The sequence below is a fragment of the Saimiri boliviensis genome, chromosome 5, assembly GCF_048565385.1.
Source record: "Saimiri boliviensis isolate mSaiBol1 chromosome 5, mSaiBol1.pri, whole genome shotgun sequence".
In the NCBI taxonomy this organism is placed as follows: domain Eukaryota; kingdom Metazoa; phylum Chordata; class Mammalia; order Primates; family Cebidae; genus Saimiri; species Saimiri boliviensis.
This window is the reverse complement of record NC_133453.1, coordinates 109,272,679-109,287,508: the sequence shown is the minus strand read 5'-3', so window position 1 is coordinate 109,287,508 and position 14,830 is coordinate 109,272,679. Positions and strand designations below refer to the sequence as shown.

General features: G+C 47.7%; 1 protein-coding gene across 1 annotated transcript in view; it reads left to right on the top strand.

The window, feature by feature from the left end:
- CYP27C1 (cytochrome P450 family 27 subfamily C member 1) overlaps positions 1-14,238 on the top strand; it is a 35,781-nt gene extending 21,543 nt beyond the window's left edge. The window contains exons 6-9 of the mRNA XM_003931614.4: positions 2,508-2,674; positions 4,143-4,221; positions 4,717-4,920; positions 10,375-14,238. Of these exons, the coding sequence (XP_003931663.4) occupies positions 2,508-2,674; positions 4,143-4,221; positions 4,717-4,920; positions 10,375-10,491 (567 nt within the window). The 3' untranslated portion in view covers positions 10,492-14,238. The remainder of the gene's footprint in view (positions 1-2,507; positions 2,675-4,142; positions 4,222-4,716; positions 4,921-10,374) is intronic.
- The last annotated feature ends 592 nt before the right edge of the window (positions 14,239-14,830 follow it).

Genomic DNA, 14,830 nt, shown 5'->3' with positions numbered 1-14,830 from the left:
CACTGCCCATTACCCTGGGGGTAACCCGCAGGCTATCCCATGAGAAAGGAAAAGGCAGACCAGGATGTATACTGTGTCCTGTGAGTGAGACGCAGCGGCACCGCCCTCTCCCCGGCTGTGTGCATGTGCACATGTGTCCATGACTGCGTGAACACAGAGCAGAGCATGGAGGGAACACAAGTTCCTTTCAAAAACACATGTGTAATATGATACAATTAATAGGATAAGTGTGAAAATGATCTCCATGTAGGTACAGGTGCAGAGCGGTGGCAAAATTTGATAAAAGGAAGTGGCGAAACAGGGGAGAGCTAGGCTGATGCTTTCAGTAGGTGGAAGATAATGAAATTTCTGGCCAGAAACTGGGGAAGCTGTGGGCTGGGGTGCTTCTGGTGGTCTGGTGGAAGTGAGAATTTAGACTGCGTGATGCTTTGCTGTTTCCAAAGCATTCCATGCACACCCTGCCTGTCTCACAATTTCCTCCAAGGTAAGAGTCATTGACTTCGTTAACAGGTGGGAAAACCAAACCACCAGGCTCATCATCGCAAAGCTTTTCCTTTGCACAGGTTCTCCCCGACCTTGAACAAGCCACATCCCGCACAGACTTCCATCTTAAAAAGACAAAAAAATCTCAGGGCTTTATTTTTATTGTAATGTCACTTAAGCATGTAAAAGCAAAAAACAAAACACAGCATAAACTCCTTATTCTTTTGGATCTTGTGCAACAGTAAAACAAAAATGTATGAAGTAAATGCAAATGACACAATCAATTAAGATTCTAATTAACTCTGTGGATGCGATGGCATGGATTTGCTCAAATTAAGACACCACTTGAAAGGTGAAGGAATGAATGAATGGCCTGGCCGCTGAGCTTGTGTCTCCTGCCCCCTGGTGGTAACGAAGAGCATCACAATGAAGTGGCATTCAGAAGGAAGCTGTCCCCTTTAGCATCCTACAATAAAAGCCAGGGGACAAATTCTTACAACTTCATACTGATTTTTTTTTTTTTTTTGGGACAGAGTTTCGCTCTTGTTACCCAGGCTGGAGTGCAATGGCACGATCTCGGCTCACCGCAGCCTCCGCCTCCTGGGTTCAAGCAATTCTCCTGCCTCAGCCTCCTGAGTAGCTGGGACTACAGGCACGCGCCACTATGCCCAGCTAATTTTTTTTTGTATTTTTAGTAGAGACGGGGTTTCACCACGTTGACCAGGATGGTCTCGATCTCTCGACCTCGTGATCCACCAGCCTCGACCTCCCAAAGTGCTGGGATTACAGGCTTGAGCCACCGCGCCCGGCCGATACTGATTTTTAAAAATCAGTGTTATTGTAGCATAATTTATGCACAGTCAACTGCATCTATTTAAGCTGCATAATGCGATACAGATTGTTGACAGATGCAATCGTTTGTGAAACCACTGCTACATTGTTCTAAACATTGAGGAGAAGGGAATCACACAGTATGCTATCTTTTACATCTGGCTTCCTGCACTCAGAAGAATGACTCGGATTCATCCATGTGGAGGTGTACAACAGCAACTGATTCTTTTTTATTACCGAGTAGTATTCCATTGTATGGACATACCATATCTTTCCATAAAAATATGATCTTAATAGAAATTTTCTATTCCCTTGATAGGAAGCATCTAAGTAATCTTTTATTATTTATAAGTGCTTGCACATTCTATTATGTATACAGGAGGCCTGACCTCTAAAACAGGTAATACCTTTCACAAGAAAATGATGTCAATTTTGCCTGCTTAAATCAGTTTTTTTTGTGTGTGTGAAAGAAAAAGGCCTTTATATTGTGGCATTTCCTTGTTTACAAGAGAGTGAAATACAGTCCTATAGATGATAGTATTGATTTTAGTGAAAATCTTGGGACCTATGAGAATAAAATAATTCTTTTCAATAAGTAGAAAGGTTTGAGAAAAGGTATAAAAAAAATGACACGGCTTTGCACCGATGAGCTGTTGACTTGCTCTGTGTGGACGTTCTTTGATGAAGGCACGGCACGATGGCTAACTAGTGATCTTCTGTGTACTCCAATCTCTAGATCAGAGCAGCCCGAGTGGGCCAGGCCCAGGGTCCTGGGCCTGGGGACGCCAGGAGGCCCTTTCAGGCACACGCTGAGTAAGCTGAGTAAGCCCTGCAAAAAAGGTCACACGAAGTCCCAGCAGATCCTCCAGGCTCAGCAGCATCCCTGACATATTGCTCTTCAGTGATTAAAAAAAATGTTCCAGAATCATTTTTCTTGTGGCTCTTCATGACAGGACCACGTGAATCACAGAGTCGATGTCACTTTCCACATATGTTCAGTTATTATTATTATTATTTGTCATGAATTAAGGAAAGAGTCTTTCGTTTCAGGAAGATATTAAGTGCTGTGTGGAACTGGACGAGTCTGACTTTGCAGCTGTGTATTCCCAGGGGACGACATACCTGCCACCGCGTCTGTTTCAGTCCCTGGTGTTACTCACTGCCTGCCTCTGTCTGCCGCTTTCTCTCATTAGACATCCTTCACCTTGTCCTGGACAGTGTATCTCCTGGCAAGGCACCCGGAAGTGCAGCAGACAGTGTACCAGGAGATCATCAGGAATTTGGGGGAAAGGCATGTTCCAACTGCAGCTGATGTCCGCAAGGTCCCGCTGGTCAGAGCTCTCCTTAAGGAAACCTTGAGGTAAAAGGCTGGCCAGACTCCACTGACAAACTGTGTCCCTTAGGTCTCTGGTTTCTATCATAACAGGTCCTCCAACTGCCCTTCACGGCTGACCAGTTTAGGACGTGGATGTTCCTGACTGTTACCTTTTCTTTGTTCTTGTCAGAATAGCAGAAAGACCATTCTGTTTTGTGAGTTGATATAATCCTTGTTCTCTGTAAAGGTCTTTGTGCCGGGCGCGGTGGCTCACGCCTGTAATCTCAGCACTTTGGGATGCTGAGGCCGATCACCTGAAGTCAGGAGTTTAAGAGCAGCCTGGCCAACATGGTGAAACCCCGTCTGTACTAAAAATACAAAAATGATCTCAGCATGGTGCTGGGCCTCTGCAGTCCCAGCTACTTGGGAGGCTGAGGCAGGAGAATTGCTTGAACCCAGGTGGCGGAGGCTGCAGTGAGCCGAGATCGCACCAGTGCACCCCAGCCTGGGCAACAGAGTGAGACTCCATCTCAAAAAAAAAAAAAAAAAAAAAAGAATCTTTGGAGCAATCATTGAATATTGTCCCTGCTTTAGCCAATAGGCTCATCAGGGGTTTCCCAACGTGTTCCTGGGTCAATGCCCTTTGACTTTGTTCCTCTGAAGATAACACAAAACAAGATCGATTTGTCAGGAAAATAGTTTGGGTTGTTGGGTTGATTTCCAGACCTCGGTACAAACCTCATCGTACTTGTGTGAATGTCCTCATCTGGGTTGAGACCCCACCCAGTGAGGCTCATTTTCCCAGACAGAGCTTTCCTGACAAACGGAAAAGCCAGAGGGTTGTGAGTTGTCCTGGGTTGAGGGGATGCTTTGGATAGGAGATGGGATTAGGAGACGAATGACATCCCTTCCCCAAAACAGCATCCTCAGTGAAGAAATGCTGTGATGAAGACCAAAGGCTGTTTTCTGCAGTATGTACTAAAGAATTCTTTCAAAGCTGATTTGATAATGACCCTCAACCTATATAGCATGCCACTTAATCTCAAAAAAAAAAGGAACTGGCTGTAATGTTTATTGGTATTTGTCAATTAAAGTTTTATTCAGGATTTTCTGAGAAAATCTAATGGCTGAAGTATCTTTTCTCCAAATGCATTTCATGGGACCTTAAATCCTATGAACTATTCCTTGATAAAGTGGTCCCATGGTCACAGAAAATATTAGAAACTTGGAACTTTCCCTGCTAGGAACACAATGCCATATTAAAGGCTTGGCTTTGTATTTTGCACATTTTTTACTTTGGGAATCTTTTCCACATTCCTCAGAATACTTGCTGGCAAAGCAAGCCAGCGAAGCAGCCTCGAAGGTCCTTGCAAAATGTTTCAGTTGAAACTGTACCATGTGTTACTTTTTAAGAATTTTTATTGGAAACGGCAATATATCCAGGGTTCTGGATGTTCAGTAAAATATTGCAAAAGTCACCATATCATTCCTGTCCCTGCTGGCTCCTTTCCAGGCTGTTTCCAGTGCTGCCAGGAAACGGCCGGGTCACCCAGGAAGACCTGGTTATTGGCGGATATCTGATTCCCAAAGGCGTGAGTTTGGGGCCATGGCGGTGGGACCAGGCCTTGCGGGTCGGGGTTGAATTGGAACCTGCTTCTACCTTCAGAAAGTCTTTGTCCCTAAGCAGAGATCAATAGGTTTCCTTTTCTTTTGCATGTATTTTAAGAAAAAGAGGGGGTGCTGGGAGAAAGGAGGGGAACTGTGTGGTCTCACTGCTCTGGAAACTGCTCGGTAGCAAGGCAGCCCGTGCTCCCTTGCCTCCTTCCCAGTCCATGTGGAAGAGGCTGGTCACTGCTGCGAGTCTCTGCAGGGTTTGAATGGCCTTCTCAGTGGCTGCAGTGACATTTGGGGTGCAGTGCGGAGCGGGAAGGGAGGGAGCTACTGCCATCCTGGGTGTGTGTGGACCCAGGCGGCCCCCAGGCGGGAGGGAGCACCCCAGGGGACTGTCCGGCTAGGGCTCTGGGCCCTGCCCTGCTATCAGGTGATTCCTCTCCTTAACCCTTTTCTGTCATCCTCGATTTCCTCAGACCCAGCTGGCCCTTTGCCACTATGCCACATCGTACCAGGATGAGAACTTCCCTCGGGCCAAGGAATTCCGTCCTGAGCGCTGGCTGCGGAAAGGAGACTTGGACAGGGTTGACAATTTTGGGTCCATCCCCTTCGGTCACGGGGTTCGCAGCTGCATCGGGCGGAGAATTGCGGAACTGGAGATTCACCTCGCCGTGATCCAGGTAGGGTGTGGAGGACAAATACTGGCCTTCGGGCTTGGCCCCTTCTACTGGGCTCACCTGAATAAAGACTTCCAGGTTAAAAAGAAAACACGATTTTGGAAACTTAAGAGCAAGAACTGTCAGGCATGGTGGCTCACGCCTGTGGTCCCAGCTACTCAGGAGGCTGAGGCGGGAGGCTCACTTGAACTCAGGAGTTTCAGGCTGCGGTGAGCTGTGATCTCACTCCAGCACTTCAGCCTGGGTGACAGAATGAGACCCTGTCCGGAACAAGAGCTCTGCACGAAATCCCTTGAAAATGCCTCCGCATCTCCCATGCCCACCCACCCCCCAACCATGATAGCCAGCTTCAACCCCATGGCCACCTGCCTTGCTTCACTCCTCCTTGGGATTGTGTGGGTAGAGGACAGGCCACAGCCTGAAGATTTGGAAGGGGTGTGTGTCACTGGGGGTGCCAGGGTCTCAGAGCCCAGATCTGCCATCGGCTCAAATGAGTGATCCTCAAATGCTAAGCAGCATAAAGCCAGCAGGGGGCGCCTTACAAGGCAGACTCCTAGCCCTGTGTGCAGTCACCAGTTTGCTGGGTCAGGGTGGGGCGTCCACTGCTGCTGCTGATGCCAACGGTGCGGTGTGAAACCCTGGAGGTCTAAGCGAGGCCCTGTGGGGCCTGGGGACCCTGCCCCGACCTCTAGTGGCCATGTTTGCAGTTAGGAGCTGGCGTCTTAGGCACCCTCAACAGCAGGTCTCCCAGGTAAGATGTAGCGACCCTCTTGCTGGTCTCCTTTGTTTAACTGAGCCAACAATTTACACGAGCAGTGGATCTCAAGCTTCTTAGGATAGAAAACATCCGGAAGCCCCAGGTGTTGTTAGAGAACACCTTCACGTTAAAATACATAACTCTGGGTTTGCCCCGTGTCTGGGTTCTGGCTGCAGCAGGAACTAAGTAACACCTGAAGGAAATTTTATAAAAGAGAAGCCGATGGCGGAGAAAATTCCGCCTGTTAGTCCCTCCTGCAAGTTGGAGGAGACAGTCTTAGCGACAGGAAACCTTGGCCTGATGTTTGGGAGCGCCATCGTTGCCTGAGCATTGGGAGGATGTGGGAGGTGCCTGGTGACCTCATCTCCCCATTTTACTGATGAGGAAACCGAGGCTCAGAAAGCAGCAGCTACTTGCCAAGTCCCACAGTGACAGGTGCAGGGTGGGAACCAGGTGTCTTGACTCTTTCCCCACAAGTCACGCAGGTGCCTCCTACAGGCTTGTGGGGAGCCCGGAGCTGGGCAGAAGGGAGAGTGAGGAACCAGGGAAGCCTGGTTGGCTGGGCAGAGCAGGAGAGGGATTCTGGATAGTCAGGCCTGGGGTGGACACTGGAGCTGGAGAAGGCGAGGGTCTACTGCCCAGGGAGGAGGCACAGAATGAGGTGTGGGGAGAACCCCCACTGGCTCGGGTCTGGCTCTGGAGCCACAGGTGGCCGATGAGGCTCTGCTGGTGTGGGGCTGGCAGGATCAAGTGACCATCCTGCCTGCCTGGGGACGTGGCCGGTGCCCCTGTCCCCAGGAGCATGTGAGCGGCAGCTCGGTGTGTGTGGGGAGCTCAGGGTAAGCCGGCTTCACCCCCGCGATCTGCTACTTGCTGGCTCCGGGACGTTGGCAGGTTTCTCAGCCACCCGAGCCTGTCGCCTCATTCACAGAAGGGGCCAAATCCCTGCCTGACAGGTGTGTGAGGAGTAAAAACAGTCCATGTGCAGAGTCTGTGCCCAAGAAGTGAAAGCTGTTCTCATCCTCTGCACTAAGTCAGCCATAGGGAGTGTTTTCCGGAAGGTCTCAGCTCCGTAAAATGCTGCTGTGCCTCTTGCAGCAATGGCGCCCTCCCGAAGGGCATCTGTGATTGGGAGGGAGGCTTGTTGCCCGCCGGGCTCTGACTGCCTGGAGAACCAGGAGAGACACCCGAGCCAGAGGCCAGAGGTGAAATGGGGTTTGAAGCTCATTGTGTGATCTTGTTTGTGGCTGTTAACATACAGATATACCTGCTAAAAAGTTTTTGCTTAAAAAGTCCTCATTTCGCCGGGCGCAGTGGCTCACTCCTGTAATATCAGCACTTTGGGAGGCCGAGGCAGGCAGATCACCTGAGGTCGGCAGTTCAAGACCAGCCTGACCAAGGTGGAGAAACCCCATCTCTACTAATAATACAAAAACTTAGCCAGCTGTGGTGGCACAAGACTGTAATCCCAGCTACTCGGGAGGCTGAGGCAGGAGAATCGCTTAAACCCAGGAGGCAGAGGTTGCGGTGAGTCGAGATCGCACCATTGCACTCTAGCCTGGGCAACAAGAGCAAAACTCTGCCTCAAAAAAAAAAAAAAAAAAAATTCCTTATTTCTACCTGGGCAAATGTAGAAAGGGAGCATCATGATTTGTTTTTGAGATGGAGTCTCACTGTGTCACCCAGCTGCAGTGCAGTGGCGCGATCTCAGCTCACTGCAACTTTTGCCTCCTGGGTTCATGCAATTCTCCTGCCTCAGCCTCTGGAGTAGCTGAGATTACAGGTGCTCATCACCACCCTCAGCTAATTTTTGTATTTTTAGTAGAGTCAGGGTTTCACCATGTTGGCCAGGCTAGTCTTGAACTCCTGACCTCAAGTGATCCACCCTCCTCGGCCTCCCAAAATGCTGGGATTAAAGGTGTGAGCCACGGCAGCTGGCCTAGGATTCTTTTTTTCCCCTTTATTTATTTATCTATTTATTTTTTTGAGATGGAGTCTTGCCCTGTCGCCCAGGCTGGGGTGCAATGGCACAATCTCAGCTCACTGCAACCTCTGCCTCCTGGGTTCAAGCGATTCTCTGCCTCAGTCTCCTGAATAGCTGGGATTACAGGCACCCACCACCATGGTCGGCTAATTTTATGTATCGTTAGTAGATAAGGGGTTTCATCATGTTGGCCAGGTGGTCTCCAACTCCTGACCTTATGATCCACCATCCTTGGCCTCCCAAAAGTGCTGGGATTACTGGTGTGAGATACTGTACCTGGCCCAGCCCATGATTTTTAATTGTTAAAATAAAAAAGAGGGAAGGCATGAACAGTACCAGGAACAAGCAGAGAGACACAACTGTAGAGACAGGACATGACTTTTTTTTAAATCAAGAAAACAACTCAAACAGCTTTTTCGTCCATGAATTTGAAGACTTAGATAAAGCATACAATTTACTAGAAAAAGTATAAATGATCCAAATTACTCAAATGAAAGAGAACAGATCTAAGATATTGAATCAGTGAGAACAGATCCAAGAAATGAGTCAGTAGTAAAAAGATTTATCCCTAAAGTATCCTGAACCTAGACAGGGTTATTGGGAAGTTTTGTCAAACCTTCAGGGAACGGGTAATCCTCATGGTATACAAACAGTGAATAGAAAAAGGAAGTCTCAGTTTGGGAGACTTGCAATAACCTTGATAGTCAAACCTGGAAAAGATGACATGGAAAATAAAAACTACAGGCCAACCTGACTGATTAATAGTTGAAGATAAAACATACTATGCAAAATGAACAGTTGGCAGGCTGAATGTATGAAACAGAAAGGCATCTTCACCCATCAGGCATATTCAGGAATGCAAGGATAGCCTGCCTAGGGAAAATCTGTCAGTAGAATTCACCACAATAAAGAGGAGAAAAATTACATGATAACCCGAAAAGATCATTGATAAAATTCAACACCATTTCATGAAGAAAGTCTCTTGGCACAGAAGCAGCAGTGGGCCTTTCTTTCTTTCTTTTTTAATTTTTTTACTTTAAGTTCTGGGATACATGTGCTGAACGTGCAGGTTTGTTACATAGGTACATACCTGCCATGGTGGTTTGCTGCACCTATTAACCCATCTTCTAGGTTTTCAGCCCCGAATGCATTAGGTATTTGTTCTAATGCTCTCCCTCCCCTTTCCCCCGACCCCCAACCGCCTGACAGGCCCCAGTGTGTGATGTTCCGCTCCCTGTGTCCATGTGTTCTCAGTGTTCAACTCCCCACAGTGTGGCCTTTCTAAGCCAACTAAATGGCGTCTGGCCCAGCAGTACAGGGAAATGCCTGAAGGCTACTGGGAAGGAAAGAAACAGCTTTCACGGTGTGATATTAATGTGTTCTCTCGAAATCAGGAAAAAGATATTTGATTGAACAGAAGCATGTTTGGAAGATCCACCCCAGCTCCCTGGGAGTTGGAAACTGGATGTGGGAGAGGGGACAGTGTTATCTTTTGCCTCCTTCATAGTTTTAATTTTTTCAACAAACACACCACTCAGAAAAGGAAAAATACTGAGTGGCACGATGGCCTTGAAGTCAGGAGACCCACATGTGAATCTTCCTTCTACTGCATGGGACTGAGCAGGCGTTTCCAAGAGGTCAGCGCGAGGGGTCAGAGGTTAGGTGTTTAGGCTGAGCCACCCAGATGCCAGCACACGGTGGAGCTGCCTGAACACATGCGGTTCCCTTCATTTCTTTAACAGTGACAAAGGCGTGAGTTCTGCCTGCATCCCCATTGCAAGCCTTGACCCTTGAGCCCTGGCGCCTGCCTGACTCCATCTGGAGCCCCAGCCCATCCCAGGTGCAGCTTCCTTGCCTGGGAGACAAAGCTGGAGAGAGAGAAAGAGGAGGGCGGGGACAGCCTGGGTCCCAAGTAGGAGACTGTGGTGTCACCGGCTCGTCTGCCCCCTGTGCTGTCCAAACGGGCTGAAAGCAAGGCCCGCACTCCCCCCAGGAGTCTGCCTGTGGACAGAAGTCTTTAGAGCGGGTTGCTTGCGTATTCCTAAGCACAAGGCTGACTTTGAACATCAAGCCCTGGCCGGCTGGTGGGGGAGATGATTGCTTTAGGGTGATGGCTACTTCGGTGATCTTTCAAACTCAGTGTGTAGGTACATTCCAGTTTCACGCCGGGAGGCAGGGCCGGTTCTGCTTTTGAACTGTAGAAATGAGAAATGGAATCAAAGGTACGAACCAAGAATATTTCAATTCAGGACGGGAGCACGACGAAGTCTTTTGGATTCAGCTCTCTCCGCCTCTGTCTCTGGCCGGGTCTGAGTGGCTGCAGATTCGGAAGCAGCAGGAAACACAGAATTTCACTTTGTTCCGCATTTCCCCCTGCTCGTTTGACGCCTTCATCGTCTACACCGACAAGGGAAGCAACAGAATTAGAGCTTGAAATGGTGAATGAAACTTAAGCCACCTGAGCATCTGCCTGCATCTCTGTCCCACCGGCTGCGCAGCTGCTCAGCGGACGTGCCAGCCTCTGGTTCGGGATCTAAAGTTCTGTCCCCAACAGTGGGCTTCCTACTGTTCTGTAGCTTCAAAAAGCTGGACCTGGGTGTTCATTGCCTCGGCTCTCTGCAGCCCAGTGCCCATAGGAGGAGTTAAAGCATTCAGGAAGCACTAGGAGTTTTCTGCTGTTCCAATTCTGACCCCTTCTCTCTCTTTCTCTTCTTAGTTGCTTCAACGTTTTGAGATCAAAACATCTTCTCAGACTAAAGCTGTTCACGCAAAAACCCACGGGCTCCTGACGCCAGGGGGGCCCATCCACGTGCGATTTGTTGACAGAAAGTAAGCCTGGGTTTTAAACCTGGGCTGAAGTAGCAGACCAGCTCACCAACACACACTGGCTATGCGTGTGCCACTGATCACCGTGGCAGAAGGCGGCATCGCTAGAGTCTGTCTCGTGATAGACTGGCCTCCCAGGTCCCGGGACACTTGTAAATCTTTATGCAAAACAATGTCAAAAGGCTGCTGTTTTACTGGTGCATACCAGAAGTTGCCTTTTCTTTGGGGGAAACAGCTGTTTAAAAACCAGGGGCACAGACTATTCATGCTTCATACATTGTGCGAGACTCAGTTTTGAATGACTGGCAGTATCCTATGCATTTACTTGTACAGGGAAATGGTGGTTTACTTACAAATTCTGTCAATTGAATATATGTTCTCTAATAATGGCATCCGGGCTCCATGTTAGAAGGCAATTTCAACTTACTGTTTCTAATTTGAAGAGGGAACATTAAGAATGCCTCTGTAATACTGTAATTATGGGGAGAAAACACCAGAGGCAATATTTTATCCTGAGCACCAGATTTAGATCCTGTTGAAGGGCTCAAACTTAAAAGGGCCAGCCTGGCGTGGAGGCTCATGTCTGTAATCCCAACACTTAGGGAGGTCAAGGTGGGAGGATCGCTTGAGCCAGGAGTTCAAGACCAGTCTGGGTGACATGGTGAAACCCTGTCTCTACAAAAAAACAAAAAAATTAGGCCGGGCATGGTGGCTCATGCCTGTAATTCCAGCACTTTGGAAGCCAAGGTGGGTGGATCACAAGGTCAGGAGTTCAAGACCAGCCTGGCCAAGACAGTGAAACACCGTCTCTACTAAAAATACAAAAATTAGCCAGGTGTGGTGGCAGGCTCCTGTAATCCCAGAAACTGGGGAGGCTGAGGCAGGAGAATCACTTGAACTCGGGAGGTGGAGATTGCAATGAGCCGAGATTGGGACACTGTACTCCAGTCTAGGCGACAGAGCAAGACTTCGTCTCAAAAAAAAAAAAAAAAAAAAAAATTAACCTGGCATGGAGGTGCACACCTATGGTGCCAGCTACTCGGGAAGCTATGGCAGGAGGATCATTTGATCTCAGGAGGGTGAGTCTGCAGTGAGCTATCTATGATGGCACCACTACACTCCAGCCTGGGCGAGAGTGAGACTCTCAAAAATAAAATAAAATAAAAGGGCTTCATTCTTACATTTCTCTCCATAACTGGTGCTTAATTTTCTAGTCATAACGCCTAATGAAGTTGACTATCAGTTTTTATTTGGAAAAAATAATAAAAAGAAAGCTCCTGGTGAAATTAAGAATAATCAGATTTTCTAACCAAATCTAAACACGGAGCAGAGCAGCGTATAAGAACTGGAAATATGACTGCATAAAATTTCGTGGCCTAAGTTGTGAGAAGTAATTAAACAGGCAGTGTGGCAAACAGTGTAACTTTAGAATACCTTGATTTCAAAGAAAAATAAATACATAAATAGAGATGCTACAAATAAGACAATATTTTTATCTTCATGGTGTTGTAAATATCCACACGTGAACCCCGACCCAGCTGTGCGCCTGAGCCAGGCTCTCAGGGAAGCCCTGTCTCCGGGAGGGCTGGGTCCTGCTGAGTTCGGTTGCCTTCCTGCTGCTCACTGGTTGCTAAGAGGAGACACCTGGCCAGGCTCGGTGGCTCACACCTGTAATCCCAGCACTTCAGGAGGCCGAGGTGGGCGGATCGCAAGGTTAGGGGTTCGAGACCACCCTGGCCAAAATGGTGAAACCTTGTCTCCACTAAAAATACAAAAATTAGCTGGATGTGGTGGCATGCACCTGTAATCCCAGCTACTCAGGAGACTGAGGCAGAAGCATTGCTTGAACCTGGGAGGTGGAGGTTGCAGTGAGCCGAGACTGCGCCACTGCACTCCAGCCTGGACGACAGAGTGAGACTTTGTCTTAAAAAAAAAAAAAAAAAAAGGAAACACCATGATTTCCTGTTGCTCATGCCTTGTCTTCACTCCTGAAATATCTGATTCCCAATTCCACAATTTCCTTTACATAATCCTTCTCCAAAAATTACTTTCTTACTAATATAGACCATACAGGTTTTTTTTCCATTTAGTAAGTCACTCTGCAAAATAACCCTTAAGTAAAATAGACATAATATCCATTTCACATACCATTTTTGTTAAAGTATATAATAAGGTTGAAGTCTCTGTGTGATAGCAGAATAACTCTAGTATGAATGCTGTCAGTGTACAGGTAAATGTAAAATTGGGTTGTATTAACTGGCCAAGTGTTGGATCAATTACTTTGAGGTAGCCGTATATGCGTGTTAAGTTTTATAAACTAGATGAAGTTGCATTCTGTTTGAGGCTGAAATTTAAAAATATTGAGAATAACTCAGCGACTTGAAGTGTCCTCTTGTTTTTGGTTTTTTTTGTTTGTTTGTTTGTTTGTTTTTGAGATGGAGTTTTGCTCTTGTTACTCAGGCTGGAGTGCAATGGCTTGATCTCGGCTCACCGCAACCTCTGCCTCCTGGGTTCAGGCAATTCTCCTGCCTCAGCCTCCTGAATAACTGGGATTACAGGCACATGCCACCATGCCCAGCTAATTTTTTGTATTTTTTTTAGTAGAGATGGGGTTTCACCATGTTGACCAAGATGGTCTCGATCTCTTGACCTTGTGATCCACCTGCCTCGGCCTCCCAAAGTGCTGGGATTACAGGCTTGAGCCACCGCGCCCAGCGAAGTGCCCTCTTATTCCCTGGGTGTATAGGCAGTGTGACCCTCTAAAGAAGTGTGGCTCTGCCCGGGGATTGGCACAAGGTGAATAGAAGGCACCTGTGCCCGTTGTTCAGTCTCATGAATAGGAAGGGAAGCAGCCAGACACGGGGGGCCTTGTGATGTGATGTAGCGGGAAGTGCAGGGTGCCACCCAGGAAGCATCCGTGCCAAAGAAACAGAGATTCAGCTGGACATGTTTCTAGGTTCACTGCTGGTTGATAGGAAATACGGGATATACAGGGAAATGTCAAAACTCCATGGGGGGCTGGGCATGGCGGCTCACACCTGTAATTCCAGCACTGTGGAGAGGTTGACGAGGGAGGATTGCTTGAGGCCAGGAGTTTGAGATCAGCTTGGACAACATAGTGAGACCCTAGCTACTTAAAAAAAAAAAAAAAAAAAAAAAGCTGAGTATGGTGGTGTATGCCTGCAGTCCTAGCTATTTGGGAGGCTGAGGTGGGAGGATTGCTTAAGTGAGCCGTGATCTGCCACAGCACCCCAGCCTGGGTGACAGAGCGAGACACCATCTCACGCAAACAAGCAAACTCCATGGGGATGCAGTCAGCAAAATCCAGAACAGAGCGAGGTCTATAGGACCAATGTCTTGGGTTTCCAACAAAACAATAAATGACAGGCAAAGAACAAGGGGAGGGGCGGGGCGCGGTGGCTCACCCCTGTAATCCCAGCACTTTGGGAGGCTGAGGCCAGTGAATCACCTGAGGTCAGGAGTTCGAGACCAGCCTGGACAACATGGTGAAACCCCCCCACCCTCTACTGAAAATACAGAAATTAGTTGGGCATGGTGACGGGCGCCTGTAATTCAGGCTACTCGGGAGGCTGAGGCAGAAGAATCACTCGAACCTGGGAGATGGGTGTTGTAGTGAGCCGAGACTGTGCCACTGCACTCCAGCCTGGGCAACAAGAGCAAAACTCTGTCTACAAAAAAAAAAAAAAAAAAAAAAAAATAGACAAAAACCCAAGAGTCGGGGAGAACAGTTAAAGATGAAGCAATAGGAGACATACAAACCAAATGCAGATTCAAATAAACCACTTGTAAAAAGACATTCAAGAGATAATTTAAAAAATAAAAGCCAAACATATTAATTCTCCCAATCAATGGAAAAGAGTGCAATTTGGGGAAATTTGAATGCTGACTGTGTGTATTTGATGATATTTAGGAATTACTGTTAATTTTTTTTGGTGTGATAATGGTAGTTATGTTTAAAAAAAGAGATCTTATCTCTTGGATATATCACTTAAGAGTATAAATGTTTATGACTGAAATGTTATGGCATCTTGGATTTGCTTTAAAATAACCCAGCTTGCTGTGGGGGGCTGGGGTGGGTAATGTTTATGGCTGAAATGTTATGGCGTCTTGGATTTGCTTTAAAATAACCCAGCTTGCTGTGGGAGCGCTGGGGTGGGCAATGTTTATGGCTGAAATGTGTTATGGCATCTTGGATTTGCTTTAAAATAACCCAGTTTGCTGTGGAAGAGGGGCGGGTAATGTGTGTGGGGGAAGGTGGGGAGGCTGCAGGAAGAAGAGATGGCCCAAGATTCAGCAGATGTTGCTAACCGTGGAAGCAGGGTGAT